Below are 22,193 nucleotides of genomic sequence, written 5' to 3'. Positions count from 1 at the left end.
TAAAAATCTCCATGGAGACAAGCAAAAGAAAGAAAAGTACTAAACGAACAGGTGTTTTAAACCTGATGTCCTGTTCTGCCTAGTGATATCAGGCAGTTTAGTTCCAGTATATAGCATGAACGATGGGTTGTGTTTAAGTATTGATGCACAAATAAGCTCCGCCCACCCATGACTGCGCACTTTAACCTCGCCCCTCGAACGCACCAATCACATTTTACTCCACTGCGGATCTCCAACTCCGATTGGCCGTCCGCTGCCTCTCATCACGCTCCCATAATCCCCTTGCACTGTCATTGTCAAGAGGTTAGGATGCTGAGTGTAATTAGGGCAAGTCTACACCGGGCCGAGGAGGAGGAGGGAAAGGAAGGAGGGAAGAGGAGAGGAGGAAGAGGAGGCGAGGAGGAGGAGAGCGAGGGGCTGACAGTTTGACATGAGTGGAGCACATGGTTGTGTAATTGCCGGTGTGTGCGTATCGGTGGAGAGGAAGAGTTTGAGGCTATGTGTCGAGGAGGAGAGAAAGGAGAGGAGCGATATGCAAAAGTCATGAATGAATGGCAACGAGAGAATGGATTGGGATTGAAGTTTTTTTGTTCGACGGTGTTTATTTACTGTTAAAAATGTAGGTTCTATGGCAATGATTGTCAAACTGGCTGATTCTTCTATAGTACTAGGATCTACTGCAGCTCATGTTTTTATGTATTTTAATGAGATTTTGCTTTTAATTTGTGACTTTAAACTTTAGACTTTAGCCATTTGTCCTATTTTACTAGTTGAGGATGGATGTAGTCATAATGATAGCTATTGGTATTGTCACGATACTAAAATTTCAAACTTGATTTCAGTAGTAAAGACTCAATAGTCGATACCGATTTTGATACCCAAATGATCATTTTAAAAGCTTTATTGTAATTGTCATTGTAAGAGATTGCAAACCAGGTTTAAAGAAGTTTATCTGATCAGATGAATGAAGTGGGGTTGTGTCAGAGTGTGTCAGGTTGTGTGTGTGTTTACAAAGGAGCCATCCAGTACTTATACCTCTAGAAAGTTACTATCTATAGGAGGCTGGTCCTGTAAGGGCTTAAACTAAATTTACATACTGTCCTTACAAGGTCATACATGGAGACACCGTTAACTGTTTACAGAGAGGTAGAATACGTCGCTAACAGATGCTTGCAGTCACTAAAAAGATGTATTACAAGACCTCTTGTCAACCGAAAGATGAATACCCGTATCGTGTAACCGAAGTAACAGGTTCCAGTGTGGACATCTTAAAATAAGCATGTTTCGCATTCTTACTGAGAAACAAGTTCACCTCAATGTTTAAGACGTGCAGAATTCAACACAAGGTTCAAGAGTAAAGTAATGAAGCAAAAAAAATCATGCTTTCAATCAACACAAAATGATATGGTATTATTGTTTTATAATGCCATGAGGTCTTACACCAGTTCTGATACAACTCAAGATGAAACTGTTCAGGAAAGATCCAATTTTATCCAGTTATGTGTTTTTTTTACAGTATCGATACTCGCTTAAATGATGTATCTAGTTTCTATACTAGTCTGAGTTTCGATTAGTATCTGATTTTCGATACTTTTGACAATCTAACAGCTATACATTCAGAGTATACGTATCATAATCCAGCTCTCTCTTGCATGACTTTGTGTCTGGTACATAGTTTATGAATGAATCCTGGATTTCTCTAACGCAGTTGTTGCCAAACTTCCTATATGGAAAAATATCAGTCCTATGCATCGGTGCAGTCAGAAAACATTTATATTGGCTCTGGGTAAAAGTCAGAATGGCAATAATGACACTTTTTCCCCTCTCCTCCACTTGGCACAGACCCTGCTTTGATATACTGCACTGTGCTAGTCTCAGCTTGGCGTGGTATGTGTCCGACCTGGTGAGACATAGTTGTGGGAAGAAACCAGGTGAATCCCGCTCTGACAGAAGACAGACATGTGCTATAGCTACGACTGCCAAAACATCTATACCTACTGTAGATACTCAAGCAGGCAGTACTGAAACTAGACACTCATTTGAAGTATCTATACTGAGAGTGGTCTGGATCTATATCTATAAGTAGTGTATAAAATAAATGTGTGAGTCTTTTAATCATCATGGGATCAAAATCTGTATCACATTGGGCTGAGGCGATGAAAATGAAACTGTGATTCACTCTGTGCTGTATCTGATTACTCACAGCGATGACTTTACAAGCGCTTTTCACAACTTTAAGAAGCCAGGGGAGTTTTACCCACCCACCCACTCCTCCTATTGGTCCGCTCTGAGTGAGTGACAGGTGGATTTAACCAATCACAGCGAAGAGTTAACAAATTACTTTAGCTATGTCTTAAAGCACGGGTGTCCAAACTTTTTCCTCAGAGGGACACATATTAAAACATTTTCAAAGTAGTGGGTCACAGACTGGTGGTAAAAGCAGTAAGTCATGTAGATAAATGCATATTACACAGTTTTAACAGAGCCATTTTACCTTTAATAAGGCTCATATTAGCTCTGTATCACAATGCAGTGTGATGTTACTGAGATTTTACTGATAGAATGATTGAAATATGCAACAAAAAGTACTGTCCATGGACACTTGGCCAATTGAACAAAAAATTGGGCCATAGTTTGGACATCCCTGCTTTAAAAACTGTATAAAGACACTGGGAAACGTGAATTGTGGTGGTCAGAATCATTATCCCGCTGTAAGAAAATCATGATAAACCTGATGACCCATTGCGCTTTAAACCAGGGGTAAAGTTACACTATATTACTTTAAAAATAAGACTATAAGTTCCAGCTGTAGTCATTTCAGGCTGTTCACTTTCACTATTATAGCATGAAGTACAGGTCGTGTTTAAGTATTACTGTACAAAGATACTGAGAAACCTGAACTGTGATACTTAGAATTATTATCTGGCTCGAAGAAAATCCTGATTTTCTTTGGCATATCACCCACTCGAGTATCCAGCCTTTTCCTAGAGTCAAATGGAGTTTGAAATTTCAGTTTTGTGTCAATCCTAGTAGCTAAGGTCTATTGTTAAACTGAAGTACTCCTCGACTGCTCCTGGCTCTGAGAATCCTGAGAAGGAACCTGCAGGAAGAGAGAAGAGATTGAGAACCATTTGGGCCTCTTTGGTTCTTTTGTCGTCCCCGTAACTGGACCATCTTCATCTTTTGTTCAGCTGTAATTAGCCGGCGCGGGTAATAGAGCAATCGGACATGGCGTAGCACAGTTTTCACAAAAATTGATCCAGGTGTGGTTGTGTCTCTCGCTGGAGGTGGAGATCGATGGCGTCCTGTCCGCTTGATAGATCGACAATTCACCACGGCGACTATTGAGCGAGAAGCGTCTGGGGAGGGTCCTGCCGCTGGGGTGCTCCTTGTTTCCCCACATACACACACACACACACACACACACATACACATGCACGCTCCTTCTGTTACATTATGTTTTGTTTATTTATTTTTTTATGGGAGCGTTTAAGTTCACTATTCCAAAATATTTCAAATGTTCTCCATCTTTAGAATATTTGCTGTTATCTGGCTTGTTATTTCCATATTTTTGCACTCCTTTTGAACACAAAATATCTCTTATAAAAATAGTTTTCTTCTATCATTCAGCTTTCATAGTGGTAATAACAATAGATTGAAATTCAAGGCCACAAAGTTTTGCTGACACATATTTCTGTGTCAAATAGTGACAAGTTCTATGTTCAACTTTATTAGCTCAAATATAAATGAATTCCCAGCCCTTTTGTTCAGTGTCTTCTGTCTGTCTACTTAACTTCGGACCACTCTGCCTCCTCTTCCCCTCTGCTCACCCCTGGTTCCTCTCCACTGACTCCCAACGGCACTCTTCTCTCCCTCCTTTTGCTCTTGTTCTCTCTGTCCCTCTTTCTTTCACTCCATGTATCTTTCTCTGTCTCTCTCTCAAAGAAAAAAAAAATACTCCTCTCTCACCCTCTTTTTCCTCTTCTTCTTCCTCCTGTCTCTCTCATCCCTGATCTCTTCTTACTCTCTTTCCCTCACCTCTGTCTCTCTCTTCTACTCTTTCTCTTTTTTTCTCCTGTCATCATTCTTTTTCTAGTTTTCTCTTTCTTCATCTACACCCCTACTACTCTCCCTCTCTCTACTCCATCTATCTATATCCTTGTCCATCTCTCTCTCTCTCTCGTTCTCTCTCTTGTTCTCTCTGTCCCTCTTTCTTTCACTCCACGTATTTTTCTCTGTCTCTCTCTCAAAGAAAGACCCCTCACTCATCTCTCACCCTCTTTTTTCTCTTCTTCTTCTTCCTTCTGTCACTCTCTCTCATCCCTGCTCTCTTCCCTCTCTCTCTTACTCTCTTTCCCTCACCCCTATTTCTCTCTTCTACTCTTTCTCTTTCACTTTTTTCTTCTGTCATCGTTCTTTTTCTAGTTTTCTCTCTCTCTTTATCTACCCCCTACTTCTTCCCCATGCAGTCTATGATTCTCTCCCTCTCTCTCTACTCCATCTATCTATATCCTTGTCCATATCTCTCTCTCTCTGTCTCTCTTCCTCTCTCTTGTTCTCTCTGTCCTTCTTTCTTTCACTCCATGTATCTTTCTCTCTCTCTCTCTCAAAGAAAGACCCCTCACTCCTCTCTCACCCTATTTTTTCTCTTATTCTTCTTCCTTCTGCCACTCTCTCATCCCTGCTCTCTCTCTTTCTCTCTCTTTCTCTTCTACTCCTTCTCGTTCACTTTTTCACATTTTTCTTCTGTCCATTGTCCTCTTTCTAGCTCTCTCTCTCTTCATCTACCCCCTACTTCTCCCCCATGCAGTCTATGATTCTCTCCCTCTCTCTCTCTACTCCATCTATCTATATCCTCGTCCATCTCTCTCTCTTTCCCTCTCGTTCTCCTCTGTCACCTTTCTGTCCCTCCTCTTTCTATCAGACCTGAACCCCGGCCCCTCCTGCCCCTCTCTTCATTCTTAGACCAGGACGAGCCCAATTAAACCTCCTCTTCTTCCTCTTCTCCACATGTCGGCGTTAGACTCTCAGGGGTCACTAATTAAAACACTTTAAAACTTTCTTTTCTCCTCTTTTTTCAACTGTTCATGCAACTTTTTAACTTGATTTTCGTCTCGTTTTTTGGCCCCAACCTGATTCTTTCCGATCATTTTTCTCGAGTCATTCTATGGGACGTGTCTTATGTCACTGTCAGTATTTCACCATTTTTCTTGCCGTTATGATTCTTACAAGTGTACCTGACGTTGTCCTCGTTTTTACACTCTTGTACTTGTCACTTCACTTGTTAGTTTTTATATCTCCACTCGCCGTTGAAGTTGTGTCTAAAGCGGTGCAGCTGTGGCGTTGTCGTGTCCTGGGGTCGTTGTCTTGTGTAAAGGCTTCACTGAAGACCTGTCTCTTCACACATATTCAAATCAGCGTGAGTTTCCATGTAGAAGTTAGAGTCTAAAGCCTTGTCTGATCTCAGAAGCTAAACAGGTTTGAGCTTGGTTTGGATTTGGATGGGAGACCGCTGGGAATAGCAGGTTCCACAGTGAAGCATTAGTGGCTTTAGTGGAACGTTATTGTGTCCTTAGGCATGACTCACATTGGGATCAACAAGAATGGACAAAAGTATATCAACATTTTAGCTTTAAGATATGCAAATTTAGAATATCAAGTATGTATTTTATTAGAAAACTACCAAAAACTGCGTATTTGTCGTAACAACGGGAAAGAGGGAGCAGAAAGACTGAGCAGAAGAACTCAGGGAATAGTTTAACAGTGTTTATTTACAACAGAAGTGCAAAACGACGGTACATCAAACGGTAAATCGGGGAGAGTGCCGTGATCCAAGGTGAGAGCGTGAGAAGCAGGGTCTGAGACGGGGCGAACAGTACCGGTGGGGAAGAGCAGGGTCGGAAACGGGAGGGCAGAGCGGGTCCAGGGAGCAGGATCACAAAGATACGTGGACGATGTGGCGCTGGGTGTCAGGTCCTGGCTCCTCTTATCCTTCCCAAGTGTGGTTGATTGGTGATTAGCCCCAGGTGTGCACAGGAGGAGCCAAAAATCTCCAGCTTGGACACAGGAGGGAGTGGGGAGGTGCAAAAAGGGGCGGGTCCAGCAGGGATCATGACAGAAAACTACGAAAAACTGCAGATTTGATGAAAAAAAAAAAAAAAAGCGTAAAGTGTAATCTTCCAAACACTGGTGTAAAGTGATATTTCTGCATTTTTGTGAAAGTGCAGACATAGTGACAAGCCATTTACAAACTATTTTTAGCATAATTCTGACAAACAGCAAAATATGATGTGATTATTGTTAGGGCATGATAAAAACTGTACAGAAATATATACTTTTGTCAATATTGCGCATCTGTAAGTCCATTTAAAGCGCACTTGCTATGGGCATTAAATGAGCGCATGACAAGTTGATAACCTTTTTGTATTCCACGGTTGGCATTACAATCTCATAAATGCAAATCTTTATGATGAATGACATCTATAAATACTGAAAAATGCATAAGTTTGTTTTCAGCCATTAAGACATCGACAACTGTCACAGATTGCGCCATCATGGTCTTATCATTCATGGATATGTTAATAATCCAACCACAGCAGCTCCGAAGACATTGTGCATTCCAGTCTTCTGGTTTGAATAATGTCATTAATATAAATCCCATATTAGGACATTCATGTATTCTAATAGATTCCCTCTATGTTTCAGATTGACCTCAGGGGAATTGTCCATCCAAGTGAACCTGAATGATTACCTGGACATCTACTGCCCTCATTATCCCGACCAGGAGACAGGAGGCCCCCAGCAGCAGCAGCAGCCCGAGACCCTGGCTCTGTACCTGATCGGACAACCAGCTTTCCAGGGCTGTGTGGAGACCAGAGGGGCCATCAAAAGGTGGGAGTGCAATACCCCGTTCGCCCCCTTTGGACCTGTGCGCTTCTCGGAGAAGATCCAACGCTTCACTCCCTTCTCCCTGGGCTTTGAGTTCCTGCCAGGACACCACTACTACTACAGCTGTGAGTACATGGCCACCAGGGGGGGCTGGACTGGGACGGAGAGACTCATTAAAGGCTGTGTCATTTTTATACTGGGAATAACACTACTGAGAGAAAGTCACACTGTTAGGAACTAGGGCCAAGTGAGTAAGAGCGCTATAGAAATGTTAACACCTAATTAAAACTTTTCCAACTTTGGCTGAGTAATAAAAATCTAATTGTGATTTGATTTCTGTGGAGATATGCTGCTTTAGTGATACCGTCATCGTGATTCATTGCTTCTGAGCTAAAAACGAACACGTTTCCCCACTCTCTTCCCTTATTGGTCACTCTCTGTCATGCTTTGATTGAGTGACAGGGGAATTCAACCAATCACAGCGTTTTGTGAACTTTCCGAAGCAGCAGATGGTTTTAGTTATAAAGATTGGCCTGTCACAATAACAATTTTTGCAATATATTACTGAATAAATATAGACAAGGATAAACGATAATACTGAAACCAAACCATAAAGCAGAATTATCCCTCCAAAAATAGTCTAAACGTGCAAAATTGTTAAAAAATATATGAACTGCAGTAAATAAATAACAGAATGCAACGCTTAAGTAGTCAGTTTTTGTTGTAGTACAGAAAAATAACAAAATTTCCTCCTAGTACAAAGAAAAATTGTAATTATAGACCCCCAAAAATGATTATTCCATCTGTCATGTGTATAGAAACATAAGTCGATAAAGTATTTAGTGTGACAGACCTACGTAAAGATTTACCATAGAAAATGTAAAGTAAAAATGTCAGATGTAAAAATGCATCTTTCACCTCTTTTCCTATACATTTTATAGTTTGCGCAAGACAAACATAGTGAAATTGAGCAATGTTTTTATTCAAATTAGTATAAAATAGCACCAAATACTTCCTTTTTTTGTTATACCTTCACCATTTGGATTTCTCATCGACAAACCATGGCTACATACATCACAAAAACACATTTAGCATAAACACAATCACATGCAAATCCTCCCGTCTATACATCTCTGGACACAAATGGTATTGTTTATGTGATATCTTTCAGGTTTGTCTGGTCGTGTCTGCAGCACATTTTCCAAGCACAGTTCCTTCAGTTGTGCTCATATTTATTTTACACCTCAGAATTGGAGAGAAGTGGAAACAGACTGGAAGAGGGGGCTGTAAAATGCACCACTTGTTTTTCCACAAACTTTTTTTTTTCCCCAGGAGTTGAAAAGTCACGCCAGGTGTTGTGAGCTGGCAGAAATAACATTGATGAGTATAAAAGACGGACTTATGTAGAGAGGAATACAATGGACTAAAGCACACCGAGGGCCAATTTGCATAGATGTAAAAAAAAAAAAATTGACTCCGTAACTGCCTATCTACTGATAAACTGACATTTTAAGACATTTTAATTTACCTTGTCACGGCCACATAAAATAACATGGCGGGCCAGATTTCGCACCCGGGCCTTGAGTTTAACACATGTAGAGTAAAGAAAGCAACAGATTTGAGAAAGAAATTAAGTGCATGGGCCTGTTAATTGTAACTTTTCTGGTGAAGGGTGCTACCTGCTCATCTCCATGGCGACCGCGCTCATAGTCGCCATGAGTGTTTTTGAGCAATTAAAACACCTGTAAGTGAACACAAAAGAGATAAGTTTAATACCATTCCGTGGAACATTTCAGGCAAAGCATTAACATCTTTGTGGAATCAAGCATCGGAAATGTTACATAGTGCACATTTATGGGCTTAAAACGTTCATACATGGTCGTTTTTACGGGGTAAGACTGGTACGTTTAGTCAAGTGTTTATGTTTTTTTCAGTGTCTATGCGTTAATCATTATCGTTAATCATTATTTAAAACTATAAAACACAACAATAATGTAAAAAGTAGTTTATTTTTCATTTATTTGGGATACCGCCTAACTTTGTATAGCTCTGTCTCATAACCGTGGATATTAACATTTCCACATTTATTATGGAGTTATGTTGTAATGGTGCCCAGCTCTTAAGGCCACAGAGGGGTACAAGAACTCTGGGCCCAGTCTACCAGCACAGCGGACGGGGAGGGCTGTGCACGGTCCAGGCCGGAGGGAGGAAAGTGAAAGCAACAAAGGAGAAAGATTCTTTACATAAATTACTGTTGTGCTGCGAGGGACAAAGGCGCATTGTACCGACATGAGAGAACACTTCCATACACACACATACGAGCCTATTGTAGCAGCTCGGGACGCTTCAGGGAAAAGCAACAATGTCCTCTCCCCCCTCGGTCCCCGTTAAGCCCCCCTTCCCTCGTCCCTTCCTCCTATGCTCCCCCTCACCCCCTCTTGTCCGGGCCACTTCGGGCTCCCACCGATTGTAAGCGTTTTGTCCACTTCAAAGATAAGGCGTAAAGTTGGTCGCAGTGTGTCGCCCTGGGGTCTGGGTTTGAATGAGGGCCGTGCATTGGAGACAGTATAATGGTATTAGCCCAGGGAGCTGTTCACAATAGTATTAGGAGCGATAATGGCATTAGTTTGGCCCAGTCTGAGCGCCGCGGCTAAACTCTTCTCCCATAAACGGACAAACTGTGAACTGTCTCTGCCCCAAAAACACCCCGAGACCCTCCAAAACACTGGATTCTTGAAAAACAGGAAACACCTTGGCATCCTCTGATATGTGAGATTGTAACATGGAGACAGATTAGTTGGCTCAAGAATGAAAACAATTTGAAGAACGAAGGAATCAGAGCACTTTAAATGGCCAAAACAAAAGTCCTCATTGGAATGACAGGAAATATGTTGGTTGTTTTGACCGACAAGCAAAAACAAGAATGATTCAAATGACCACTGCCAGTTAAAGACCATCTCCAGGATCTAGTGGCTTGGTTAGGATTACCTTAGCTGGAGAATTATTGTATTATTACGCATGCTGTATTATTGTGCTTGCTTTGGGTTGATGGGGGAAACCGGAATAGCCGGAGGAAACCCACCCTGACATGGGGAAAAACATGCAAACTCCACCCAGAAAGGCCCAGGGTGACCCGAGAGTCGAACCTGAAGCCTTCTTGCTGAGGTGAGCGTGATAGCCACTGAACCACCATGCTGTCACGGTTAAGACCACACTAATGGATCACCTAATCTCACATGAGCATGTTGTTTTTTAATGTATTTTTTGTAACTTTTTAGTCTGGCAGTATTTCTGTTGGCATCTCCATGTGGTAGACTGTCTTTGGTCCGGTCCTGATCCAGACTGGGGCAGACTGTAGAGATGATCAGTTACTCAGCATGTGAGACAGGCGCCTGCAGAGGGAGCATCTGTCTGTGAATTATTCAGATCTATAAAGACTTTAACGGCACATCAAGCACATTAGTTTGTGAAAGAGATGCAGAAGTGACAGCTCATGTTTACCCCTGTTCAAGTCATGAGCGTGAATGGTCTGTGAGCTCAGCCTTGATTTATATAGAACCCTATACATTAGAATGTCTGTTTAGTGGAATTTCTAATTTAGCTCTGCAGTAATGTATTGACTCTTCAGTAATGGTTATTTAATGGAAATAAAAAAGAAAGTTTTTGCAATAACACGACAGTAGTACAGACCACAGTAATGCCAACAAAAACACTATTATTACTCGAAAACCTTGCACTGAGGATACTGCTGTTTTGATATTGGACTAGAAACTATGATTGAATAGTAACCATAGATACAGTATTATTAGTAGTAGTTATTGCAGTAATGTTCCTTTTTATTATAACAATGAAACAAGAAATTGGGTAATGTCCTTCAACGCCCCATCTGTGAGAGGAAAATGTTTTGAGGGGTTTATTTATAATTTTGTTTTGTTTTTTTTGCAGACAAGAGACAAGACACAATACAATACAGAACAAATACGTAACAAACTACACAAAAACGCAGGCGATTCCAGGGTTTAAATCATCCAAATGATCCTAGTGAAGGCGTATGGAGTTTAAAAACACAGTGGAGCACTTCCTGTATCACCACATGATGGCATCACAACGTGGAACAGAGTGTTTTCCATCTGAGAGAAGAACTCAGCTTAAATACGCACGGTTTGTGTGTTGTGTGAATGAAACAAAACACAACTCCAGGTCTGATTGTGATGGAGGAAACAACATCATAACATAGACCAGAAAACAGTGTAATATGTGGCTTATAAATTCAAAAATTAGCTGGAATTACCGGAATAAATCTTGAGACAAAGAATATTTAAGTTCTAGTAAGGCTGTTTTTATTATTTATGTACTAGGAGCAGTCGCAGTCATAACAAGTAAAGTTAACTAGTATTTTCCATTGGCATACTTTTACTTCTACTTTACAACTGTTATTTCAAAACGCTCCTTCAAACCCCTTTTTAGAGTTGCGTGTCGTATACTTCTTAAACCTTACTTTTCTTTTAATGTGTGTACCACTTGTTTATCAGTCTCTCTCTCCATCTCCACAGCTCTGCCCTCAGAAGAAGGCCCTCCCCTCCCGTGTATGAAGTTGCGTGTGACCGTTTGCTGCGAGTCCAGTGAGTATTTTTCTCTCCTCCTCTGCTCCTCCTCTCCTCCTCTCCTCATCCCTCCTTCCATACACCCTTTCATCCTCGCACCCTTTCATCCTCGCCTTTTAACACCCGCCTCTCACCTCTCCGCTCTCACTTCTGTCACTACTGCTGTGCTGCTCTACTCCACGTTTCTCATTCATCCCTAAACTTGTAAGCGCTACTAGACCCACTTTTATAGGCTGCATTCAGATTATCGTGCGTAGCAAAGAGCTTATTCTTTAAAATTAAAATGGAACAAAATATATGCTAAAATTAGAGATCCGTCACAATCCAACCTTTTCGTTCCGTTCCTGCGTTTTGATCTTCCTTTGTCAGTATCCAAAACCAGTGCAGCGACTTTCCTTAACGATATTAATAAGTGAACAGATACAAACATGTCGGGTTAATCCCTCAGTGTCCAGGAATGATCCATAGCAAAAGAAAAATGAGTCACAGTTCACACTTAGCGTAGTTTAGACCGAGCCAACAAACAGAAACTGCGTATAAATAGGAGTGTTAGTTTCAGTGTAGTTAACTCCTGTCTTCAGATGGATATAACGCAGTGTCCAGCAGAAATACAAACACGCTAAGAGTTATTATTGTGGGTTACACTGTTGTTCTGATGCTGCTGTTGTATATATTTTCTACCTTTAAGTATTTTATTTTTAAGCATACCTTTTTTAACTTTGTGCATGCCCTTATTTGTATTTATTCAGTGTTTTTATGTTGCACTTTATCACTGAAGTAAGTTCCCAGTTTGTGACCTGTGTTCACTGACAATACACTGGCAATAAAAGTCTTCTGATTCTGATCCTGATTACGAACTGGGGTTTGTAGTCGATTAGAAAGAAGAAATTATTGGTTTTCTGAGACATATCCAGTGCGTTGACTCTTTAATAATATGTTTTCAGTGTCTTTATGATCTGATCTTGCATCTAACACATATAAGTTTATAGCAAATATGTTTGTGAACAAAATTGTGCATCAAAAGTGCATGTCTTGGTTAAAGTCTGGTGTTGAATTGTCAAAATGCAATAGTTTCGACATGATTGATAGTTATTGTTTCTGTATTTTTTGGCCAATCCATGAAACAACTGATACAAACATCTAAAAGTGGTAGTTTCTCAGCACAAATGAACTGTTGGGTGGGATAATTTTCGTTACAGTAAAATAGCAAGCTAATTTTTAGATATTTTGTCTTTTGTTTGCAGTAGTAATAGTTTGTAGTAATGGCCACTGACATCAATTTCAAATCTGAACCTCACCAAACCCAACCCTGTGCTCTCGTGTGACCCCTAAAACTTAATTCCTTCACCTTTTAGCCCTAATTGCATGGGTCTTACGTGCATTAGTTCACTCCTCTTCTGCTCGCCTTGTCTCCTTTGCTCTTTCCCTCTTCATGTCCCCTCATCTCAGTGTGAAATTCCCAGACTTGATCTAATCCAGAGCCCTCCCGCAGTAATGTTAGTCTTCCAGTCCAGTGAGCTGCCCATTCCGGTTTGGGAATGCTGCCCATGTCTCTGTGGGAAACTCTGAGTACAGTAGCCTGTCCGTGTGAATCCTAATTTCGTCTCTGACTGTCCACTACTGTTTTCCTGTTAATCACTTGTCATCTTTTGTTGTCATCTTCAGTTGGACCTTGCATGCGTTTTTTCTAATTTGTCTATTTATGCGTCCCTTTGCGTGTCTCAAGTCTGTCCTAATTCCCATCCCAGCTGTAACCACAGGGGGTTTGTAGCTTTTTGTAATAGCTTTACCCCCCTTCGAGAAACTGTTAGCAACCAGAGTGTTTGTGTATGTCCAAAACTTCCCAATATTCAGCCTTGATTAAATTGTCGTTAATTTGGGCGTGCAAGAAAAAACTGATTCTCAAATGAATTCCTAAATGCCAGAGATGCTGCGAGAGTTAATTGTCTGTGTTATTAGCACAGTGAAGGCTGACGACTTTTTTGGATGTTAATTATCTTGTTGTCATTAATTAGAAATAACAGAGAAATGTTTGGTGTGAAAATGCTAATGTTAGATTGACCTTCTGAACAAAATTCCCACCCGGACCTGGCGCATAATTCAAAAACAGTAATAATAAATAATATGTTTATGATCACTGATAGGAGAAAAATACAAATTATCTCTCAATCAGGGCATCACAGCAAGGGAATATCATGTTAATAATATTTTTTTTTAACTGGAAGCAGGGAAAAGTGTGAGCAAGGTTTGAGGAAGATTGGGAACAAAGAGAGTGAACACAATTAGCGAAGGCTGCGATTGTAGAAGTGTCGTAATTACCTCCACATAGTACAAAATCTGCATAAAAACTGCTAACCCTGTAGTTTGGATCTGTACAAATATGCTGTGAAAAGTGATCCTTGTATTAGTTTGAAAGTTCATATTTCAATCATTGCATATATGGGGAACAAAAACACACAAACACAAGCAAATGGTCAACACATTAACACTACATTTGTCCATATTAGACTAGCTGTCATACTGTCTTTCCCTAATTACGGTGTTTTCAAACCACCGAGAAGATATACACCGCATTTGAATCCTATTACTGTAATTTGTCCCTCTTCTCTCTCTCTTAACCAAAACTAATCCTGACTCAAAATTTCAAGTCCACTTTTCCCTCCTCTGTCCGTCCTGAAGTGGCACTAATCCTTCTCTTTTTCTCCTCCACTCTCACTCTCTCCTCCCTCTTTCCTATTTTATGATCTTTCGCTACTGGACCAAAACTAATCTTCCGGCAGCATCCAGCGCCGTGGCAGTCAATGCGCGGCGCTTCCTCTCATAGACTCCGCCCACTTCTGTCTTTTGTTGCCCTATGCAGCCGATGAGGATACGGAGATAAATGAGAGGAGGGATTGTCCATTAGTGGCTCTTTACAGCAGATGTTGTTGTTATGTGCCCCATGTGGTTACAACTCCCCTGCACTGGCAGTGGCAGGTAACATGGCACCACTCGTGTCCTTCAGCTTCAGTCTTCAACTAGGGCAGTGCAATTTATTACATTTAAATGGAGTCGCGGCGGTAAAATGGTAAATGGTCACGTTTTTATATAGCACTTTTCCACGTTCAAGGCTCTCAAGGCACTTTACATCAAGGAACCACTCACCCATTCACACACATATACACATATTCATATACCAGGGTACGCAGACCAGGGGGGAGGTGGGTAAGTGTCCAGCTCAAGGGCACAATGATAGTATTCATCTGTGGGAGCTGGAATTGCACCGCCAACCTGTGGGTCAGTGGACAAATACTCTGCACACTGAGCTACAAACCGATGATCACAGTTATCAGCTTGGGACAACAAACAGAACGTGTTTTTAGCATTCAAATACAATCGAATTTCTCTACTTGATTGGAAAGCGTTCAGTTGTTGTTGAAGGGAGGGTGCATCACCTGATTGTTTCCATGGAGATTTTATTGCTTTGCCTGAAATATTCCATAGTATGACATCAACACTTCACTGTAGCAACTGAGACAAGCAAGTGACGCCACATATACATCTTTGGAATAAAAACACACAATTTAATAAAGGTGCTTATCCCGAACAAGAAAAGTTACATAGTGCACGTTTTAGGTTTATTTTAAAGTTGTTTTTTTTTCTGATATGTTCATGAAGCTTATTAGTAAAAGACACTGGCTGCATTTACACTTGTCATATCAAAACCAGGGTAAAACTGAAACTAAACCCACAACTGATCCAGGGCTAGACCAGGACTAATGTAAACCAGGATTAGATGAGGATCAAAACTAAAAATGTTGAAACAAAACAACCATATCATATTTATTTGTATTTATGAAGACAAAATATGATCAATCAATATGAGAAAAATATGTGATTTTTTTTCTTCTCCTCATCGCCCAACACAATTTTAAACCCTGCCCTCTGTCCCAAACTGTTTCCCCGACGTGTAAATATGCGACAGCTCATGCAGCGTTGCCTGCGGTCTGCCTGCGGTCTGCCTGTAGTCGCCGTTTGCATCATTGTGGCTCCTCAGAGTGGTGTGAAGGACAGTGGTGACAGCACAGGTCCAGCAGGTATCCTCCTGTCATTGGCCCAAGGTCGATCCTGGTTTGTGCTCCTCTGTGTGAATATGTGGGTTTATAGCCTTAATTTAACTTGAGAATTGTGAAGCAGGACACCGCTTTTTTTATTCAAATGGACCTGTCTCCACTTTATAACGAGGGTTAGTGAGTAAAATGACACCACAATAGGTAACAGCACAGGTTGTTTTTGTTTTTGTCATGACAAGACTGTATTGTATCCATGGGTTTAAATATTATACAGAATACTACACTTTTTACCATTCAAAACATAAGATTTCGTTTCAAATTGTTAATCGCTGTGGCAACGCTCTCACTTTTCCATCATTATGAAGCCCATGAACAGTTGCGAAAGTCTCAAATAGTGATGTCACAACGTTGAATTTTAGTATTACAGTGTGAGCTACTGATGGAAAACTTTAAGGCGTGACAGCTCTATGTGTTTCATCTTGTTTTCATGGGTACGTCCATAGCTGTCCATAACTGAATGTCTCTACGCTCTCTCTCCCCATTTCAAGCTCCAGTAAAACCTTCGGGCCAGAAAACCTTTTTTTTTTTTGCAGATATTTTGTAGATAAATTATGAATACGTTTCTGTTGCATCATGATGTATCTTCAAACGATATATTCATACAGTCGACATGCCTCGTTCCTTTGCGTTAGAGTAAGATATTGCCTATGTACAACGCTCGTCTGAAACCTTTTTGAATTGCAACAGTTCTACTCTATAGCTTTGCCTTTCACCTGATATTTTGAAGTGAACAATTTCGTCCGTAAACCCGTTGTAACGATCCCTTTTACAGATGTCAGCTCTCTAGAATTCATGACATTTTTGGCTGTGTCCCTGCCTGTCCACCGCGCTGAAAGTCCCTCGTATAAAGCAGACTGGAGCTTGTACTAAAAGCTTCTTGAGCACAGGTTGCATCAGAACAGGCAGAACACAGACGGAGCAGGAGTGATCCAGCGGTGTCATGTAAAACTACCCCTCTCCAGCCCCCCCCCGCTACCGCATCTTTCACCGTCTCCATCTCCGTCCACGCTTTGCCTTTTATTTATTTATCACAAGCTCACCTCAAACCCGCTCCTGTTGTGTTTACCTCTTGTCGTCCCACCGCGCGAGCCATTTCAGAACAACTTCTCTCTCTCTCTCTAATTGATTCGGCTCTCCGCAGCTCCTCCGCGTCCCGCTGAGCCAGTCCATTGCGTTCATTTCACTTCGGAAAGCTTCAACGTTTTTCCGTACTTTCTGTCGTTCTTTCTTTGTGTGTTTTTTCATCAGGAAATTTCTTACATGGATGCCCTCCTCTGCTTCTACCCCGCTCGCCTGTCTCCCCAAAATCTTTGTACCCTCTGAACTCCCTGCACCAAGTCGACAGTGCACACGCCTATTGCCCCGTCACTCTCGCTCACATCTCCGACTTGAAAACTTTCGCAGCTTGTGGTTTGTCTTTGGCACTTTTTGTTGTAAGTTTTTTTTAGGGGGGGTTTCGGCTCGGCTTTTGCGTTGAGGAAAATGGCGACCGGCGAAGATAGGAGAAGGTGAGGTGGGATGGTGCGTTGTTCGAAAATACACACATGCATATTTGTGTAACTGTGGCATCAGCCCACTGCAGTCACGCCACAGCGGACGCCATTTTGGGTCGGCGGTGTTATCGTGTGAGCACAAACAAGTGGGGTTTTGTGTAGAGCTTTTGATGAAGACAATGCGATTAGGGCCCGATCCAAACACACAGGGCTCAGGCGAGTAAACAGCAGGCGTTTAGCATCAGAGCCAAGAGCCATTTTACTACAACTATCTCAAGTATTTACTACGCTAGTGTTCATTCAGGAAACAATTATAGTCATCGTGAAAACAGTTCATTCACTAATGATTATGATCAATTACATTTGACTAATTTTCCCATCTCTCTAATCATTATCTACAAATTTTCTCCACTTGGAGCATCAAACAGTTATTCAGGAAAATTACTAAAATCATGCATTCTGTCTCACATTCTTTTCATGGTTTACCACAAATCTGAAATAATTTTAGGATTCTATGGATGCTTGTGAAAAACTTACATCCTGTTTATACAAATGATGAGAAATAATGAACTAGGGCTGTGCGATATAGCAAAAAAGGTAAATATTTGCATTGATCGCTCACAATTTACGATTCAATTTTATTTTTTCTCATTAAAAATTGAATAAATACACCGTCAGTTCTAATTATATGAACATGCAGAATACTTTCACTGCTATTTCGCGCAAAAATAGTCTGAAAACTACATGCGTTTTACAAAAAGAGAGAAGGTGATAAAGTACTGACCATCTGAAACGACTTGCTCGTGATTAGATTCAAATAGAATAGAATATTTTCTTTTTTAATTTAGCACATTTAGTTCATGCATTTTACTGTACATTACAATACAATAAATACATTTTTCTGGTGTAATCGTCAGTAATCTTGTTTGTAATAATAATAATAATAAATACATTTCATTCAGGCGCCTTTCAAGACACCCAAATCACCGACCGTACAGCGATTTACAATATACAATAAAACAGAAAAGGTACAGTAACATAATAACAGATAAAGCCACAATGAGAAGAGAGGTAGAATAGGTTTGTCTTCTCTGTTTGTTGGGTGTCTCTCCTCTCTCTCTCCCCTCAGCCTGTGAACCGGACCCAGCGTGTTATTTAATGCTTCGTTAACCCCTCGATGGTCGTTAGTTGTTCACATCCAGACTCATTTAGGGGCTGGTGTCTCCCACAGCACAGACCTGGAGTATTTAGAGTGAGATTTTGCACCAAACATGTCTTTCCTTTCACATATTGTAGTTAATGGTTCATTCTTTCTGTTCTGCTAAAGATTTCCCTGCATTTCACATAAGGCTTTGCACAATATTATGCAAAACACAGGTTGAATTATAACAAAATTGCCACACTTTCAGACTACAGAATGTAAATTGTTCAAGGAGAGGTTTTTGCATTTAACTTATATAATATAGGAACTCTGAATGTGCCTTTATTTTTCTGGTATTTTTCACTAGCCCTGGTATTTGTGTGGTACAGAAATTCGATTAGTCGTTTCTTCAGATGTTTGTATACACATAAAATTGCATGCTTGAAAGATTTATCGAATGTGAATCCCAATTTGAGCATTAACAATTAGCAAATCACATTAATTGCAGTTTTGGAGCGAGCACATCCTCTACATACAGCAACATACAGTATCGTGTCGGGATTCTGTTGTATAAAACCTGATTTTCCTGTAGTTTCGACCTCTTAAAACAAGTATTTAGCAGTTCATATTTCAATCTCCTTCAAAAAATATTAACTGTGATGAAACTCTGCGTGTAATAAATAAAAATTTCTATTAGTTTTCAAAATCATGCACCTCTTGTCTTCTGGTTTCCTCCACATCTGCGGGTCCCTGTTCCGTGCCCTCAGCGACCTCGGTAGAAAGAAAAAAAAAAAACGTCTTTTTCCACCAGTTTTAATCGCCCACCTGTATCCTGCTCTTACTCTGCCCCTCCCTGCTCCATCTCTGCTCCATTATTTCCTTTGAGAGTGCCCCCCCGCTGACAAAATGACGCCCAGACACAACTGCCCCCCTTGTCCCCTCGTTTTTTTTTCCCCCCCTCCTCCCCCACCCCCCCCCTTCAACCCTCTGTCTGTCTGATCCCGTTCTAATCCTTCATACCTTCTTTTTCTATAAACTTTCTTTTAATCCGGCGTCCAATTCTCGGTTTCGCTGTCGTTTTCGATTTTGCTACTACTTTTCCGCCTGGCTAATTCATTTCCTCCATCCCGTTCGCTATAATCTTGATCATTGCTCATCTACATAACACTAACTCTTCCTGTTGCTGCTCCTCAAGTTCTTTTTTTATCCGACCTTTAGGAAAATTTGCATAGGGGGACATATTTGGGGTTGCGCGGTCGGTCAGGGCTAATTTTTCACAGCATTAGGAGTTGAGTAATGGTAAATACCTTGGTCTGGTCATTTATCTGTTTCTTTTGTACTATAAAGTATTTTTTTTCTTTTACTGAGAACACAAAAATGAAAAATCAGCAACTTGACTTTTTTGCTTAAACTTTGTCTGAAAATTGCTCTCCTCTGCTTTCTTACAGCTTCAGAGGGCTCCAAGCAAAAACAAGGTAAGAGGATGCATACAAAAGACTATTGTTTTTTTTTTACTAATGTCCCTATTGAAAAAGTCACAGCAAACAGCAAAAGGTTCTTACAGTGGGAAAAAATGTATGCTAGATTCTGCTAAATTTTTGATATTTACCAACCATGTTACTTAAAACCATCAACATCAAATTGTCATTATGCTGTCATGGTTACATGTCATGCTACCATACTGTCATGGTTACACATCGTTATGCTGTTGTGGTTACACATGATGCTGTCAGAGTTACACATCCTGTTATAATGGTTAAACATCATCGTACTGTCGTGGTTACACGTCGTCGTACTGTCGTGGTTACACGTCGTCGTACTGTCGTGGTTACACGTCGTCGTACTGTCTTGGTTACACATCGTCGTACTGTCGTGGTTACACGTCGTCGTACTGTCGTGGTTACACATCATCGTACTGTCGTGGTTACACATCATCGTACTGTCGTGGTTACACATCATCGTACTGTCGTGGTTACACATCATCGTACTGTCGTTGTTACACATGAAGCTGTCAGAGTTACACATCCTGTTATAGTGGTTACACATCATCGTACTGTCATGGTTACACATGATGCTGTCATGGCTACACATCATGCTATTGTCATTACACATCATCATACTGTCATTGTTACACATGATGTTGTCATAGTTACACATGAAGTTGTCATGGTTACATGTCATGCTGTCATGGTTACGCATCATGCTGCCGTGGTTACTCATCATTGTTTGATAATAGTAATTCTTAGACACTGCTACGTATAAATAAAAAATAAAAAAAATTGGATGAAAAAAAAAATCACAATTTGAGTGGTTGAAATGTGCAAATCAGTTGTCTAGACACAGTTTAGACAATATAAACTCTACAATCACCAAATGAATGTGTCTAGTTAATTCCATAACTCTGTGGTACAAAACCTGCTCTCACTGTAGTGTAGACGTCTCCAAACATGATCTGAACTGTAATATTTGTATTTGTTTACCTTATACCTTAACCTTGACTGAATCATGATGTGACAAATACACACACTAATTACAGTTGTAAATGAGTAAAACAAATCAAATCAGCATTTTTCCATTGGAAAAGTTTTCAACTGTGGACAATTTCTTGCCCCAAACTATAAACTTTACTTACAATCCACTGTCTGTTCTCTTCCAGACCTCCCTGTACGTCAGGGTCAAGCACCTTCACTGAGAACATCTCTAAACCTGCTCCTGGCTCCTGCCCTCCTCCTCCTGCTGATCACATGACCAATGACCTCCTCATCAACCAATCAAATCTTTTATGCATCAGAAGTGATAAAGCGGACAATAACGCAATCACAGTTATAAAGTCAACCACAGAGGACCTGTTTGAGCGCGTGCTGTTTACATGTGAAACTTTGAGGGCAGTGACTCAGGGACCAATGATTCAAGTGCTGTTTTTATTGCATTGTGGGTAATCAAGAATATGCCATATATATATACAGTGTACTTGTATGCAAATTAGCTTCCTGCTGTTTAGCTTCATCAATCAAAAGTTTAACATATTATTGGTCTTGAAGTAGCTTTATACTCAGGTCCCATGCTGCCAACTTGGTGCTCAAACTTTGTACCAGCTTCAGTGTCTGATAGACACGTTTCACTTCTTCAAATCTTCATGGTTGAGGATAAAGGCTGCAGAACAGTTGTGTGTCGCCCCCTACTGGGAGTGCACTGGTCGGACTGGAGTTGGACTGGGTTGGTTGTGTGTCCTGTGAACAGGAGGTTTTTCTGTGTGTTTTATGGGAAACAGGAAAGTGCTGGTGGCTTTTCATTGGACCATATATTTTTCCCAAATTTTCTCATAAAGGACACGGCCAAGGGAAAATATCTGTTTGGGATGTACAGGGTTTACACAGTCTGTTTAATTTTTGTACCATTTTTTATATTCCATTTCATCATTCCAAAAAAAAAAAAAAAAGAACAAAAAAACATGAAAATATAATTGATAGAATATATACGATACTAGACATATAATATAAATGCTAAAACAGTGACTACTTCAAAACAAGTTCATATTTTATTTGTTATTAACACATTTTTATATTCTGCTACATTTTTCTTTTTTAATTAATACAATTATGTCATATCCTAAATTAAGTTGGAATAAAATTTTAGATGAATTTACCAATTTTTATATAAAATCTTATAAAGATTATTTCAAACTGAAATGAACTATTTTGCTGCCTAAACCTAAGTCTCTAAATTTAATTTTAAAACTTCAGTGAAAGTTGTTGTTTTTATTCTTTTCTTTTTCTTTCTTTTTGCTCTTTTTATTTTGTTTTTTGAAAATGAAATTTAATTGTTTGTTTTTTTTAAATAGTATTTACAATGGTTTAATAATGATTTTATGTGTTTGATTTTATACTTGTGGCACTTAATGCTCCTTTCTTTAAGCTATTTGGGGTCTCTGTGCTGAAAATCATTGTTTATGTTT

The 22,193-nt window shown here is 40.2% G+C and overlaps 1 protein-coding gene across 1 annotated transcript in view; it reads left to right on the top strand.

Moving 5' to 3' along the window:
- The window catches only part of si:dkey-246i14.3 (ephrin A4), a 47,830-nt gene extending 26,093 nt beyond the window's left edge, over nucleotides 1-21,737 (top strand). The window contains exons 2-5 of the mRNA XM_033981774.2: nucleotides 6,706-7,013; nucleotides 11,442-11,510; nucleotides 19,687-19,713; nucleotides 20,895-21,737. Of these exons, the coding sequence (XP_033837665.1) occupies nucleotides 6,706-7,013; nucleotides 11,442-11,510; nucleotides 19,687-19,713; nucleotides 20,895-20,986 (496 nt within the window). The 3' untranslated portion in view covers nucleotides 20,987-21,737. The remainder of the gene's footprint in view (nucleotides 1-6,705; nucleotides 7,014-11,441; nucleotides 11,511-19,686; nucleotides 19,714-20,894) is intronic.
- Nucleotides 21,738-22,193: the final 456 nt, after the last annotated feature.

The sequence above is a fragment of the Periophthalmus magnuspinnatus genome, chromosome 16 (genome assembly GCF_009829125.3).
Source record: "Periophthalmus magnuspinnatus isolate fPerMag1 chromosome 16, fPerMag1.2.pri, whole genome shotgun sequence".
Taxonomy (NCBI): domain Eukaryota; kingdom Metazoa; phylum Chordata; class Actinopteri; order Gobiiformes; family Gobiidae; genus Periophthalmus; species Periophthalmus magnuspinnatus.
Note: the sequence above shows the minus strand (reverse complement) of the source record. Positions and strands in the feature narration are given on the sequence as shown.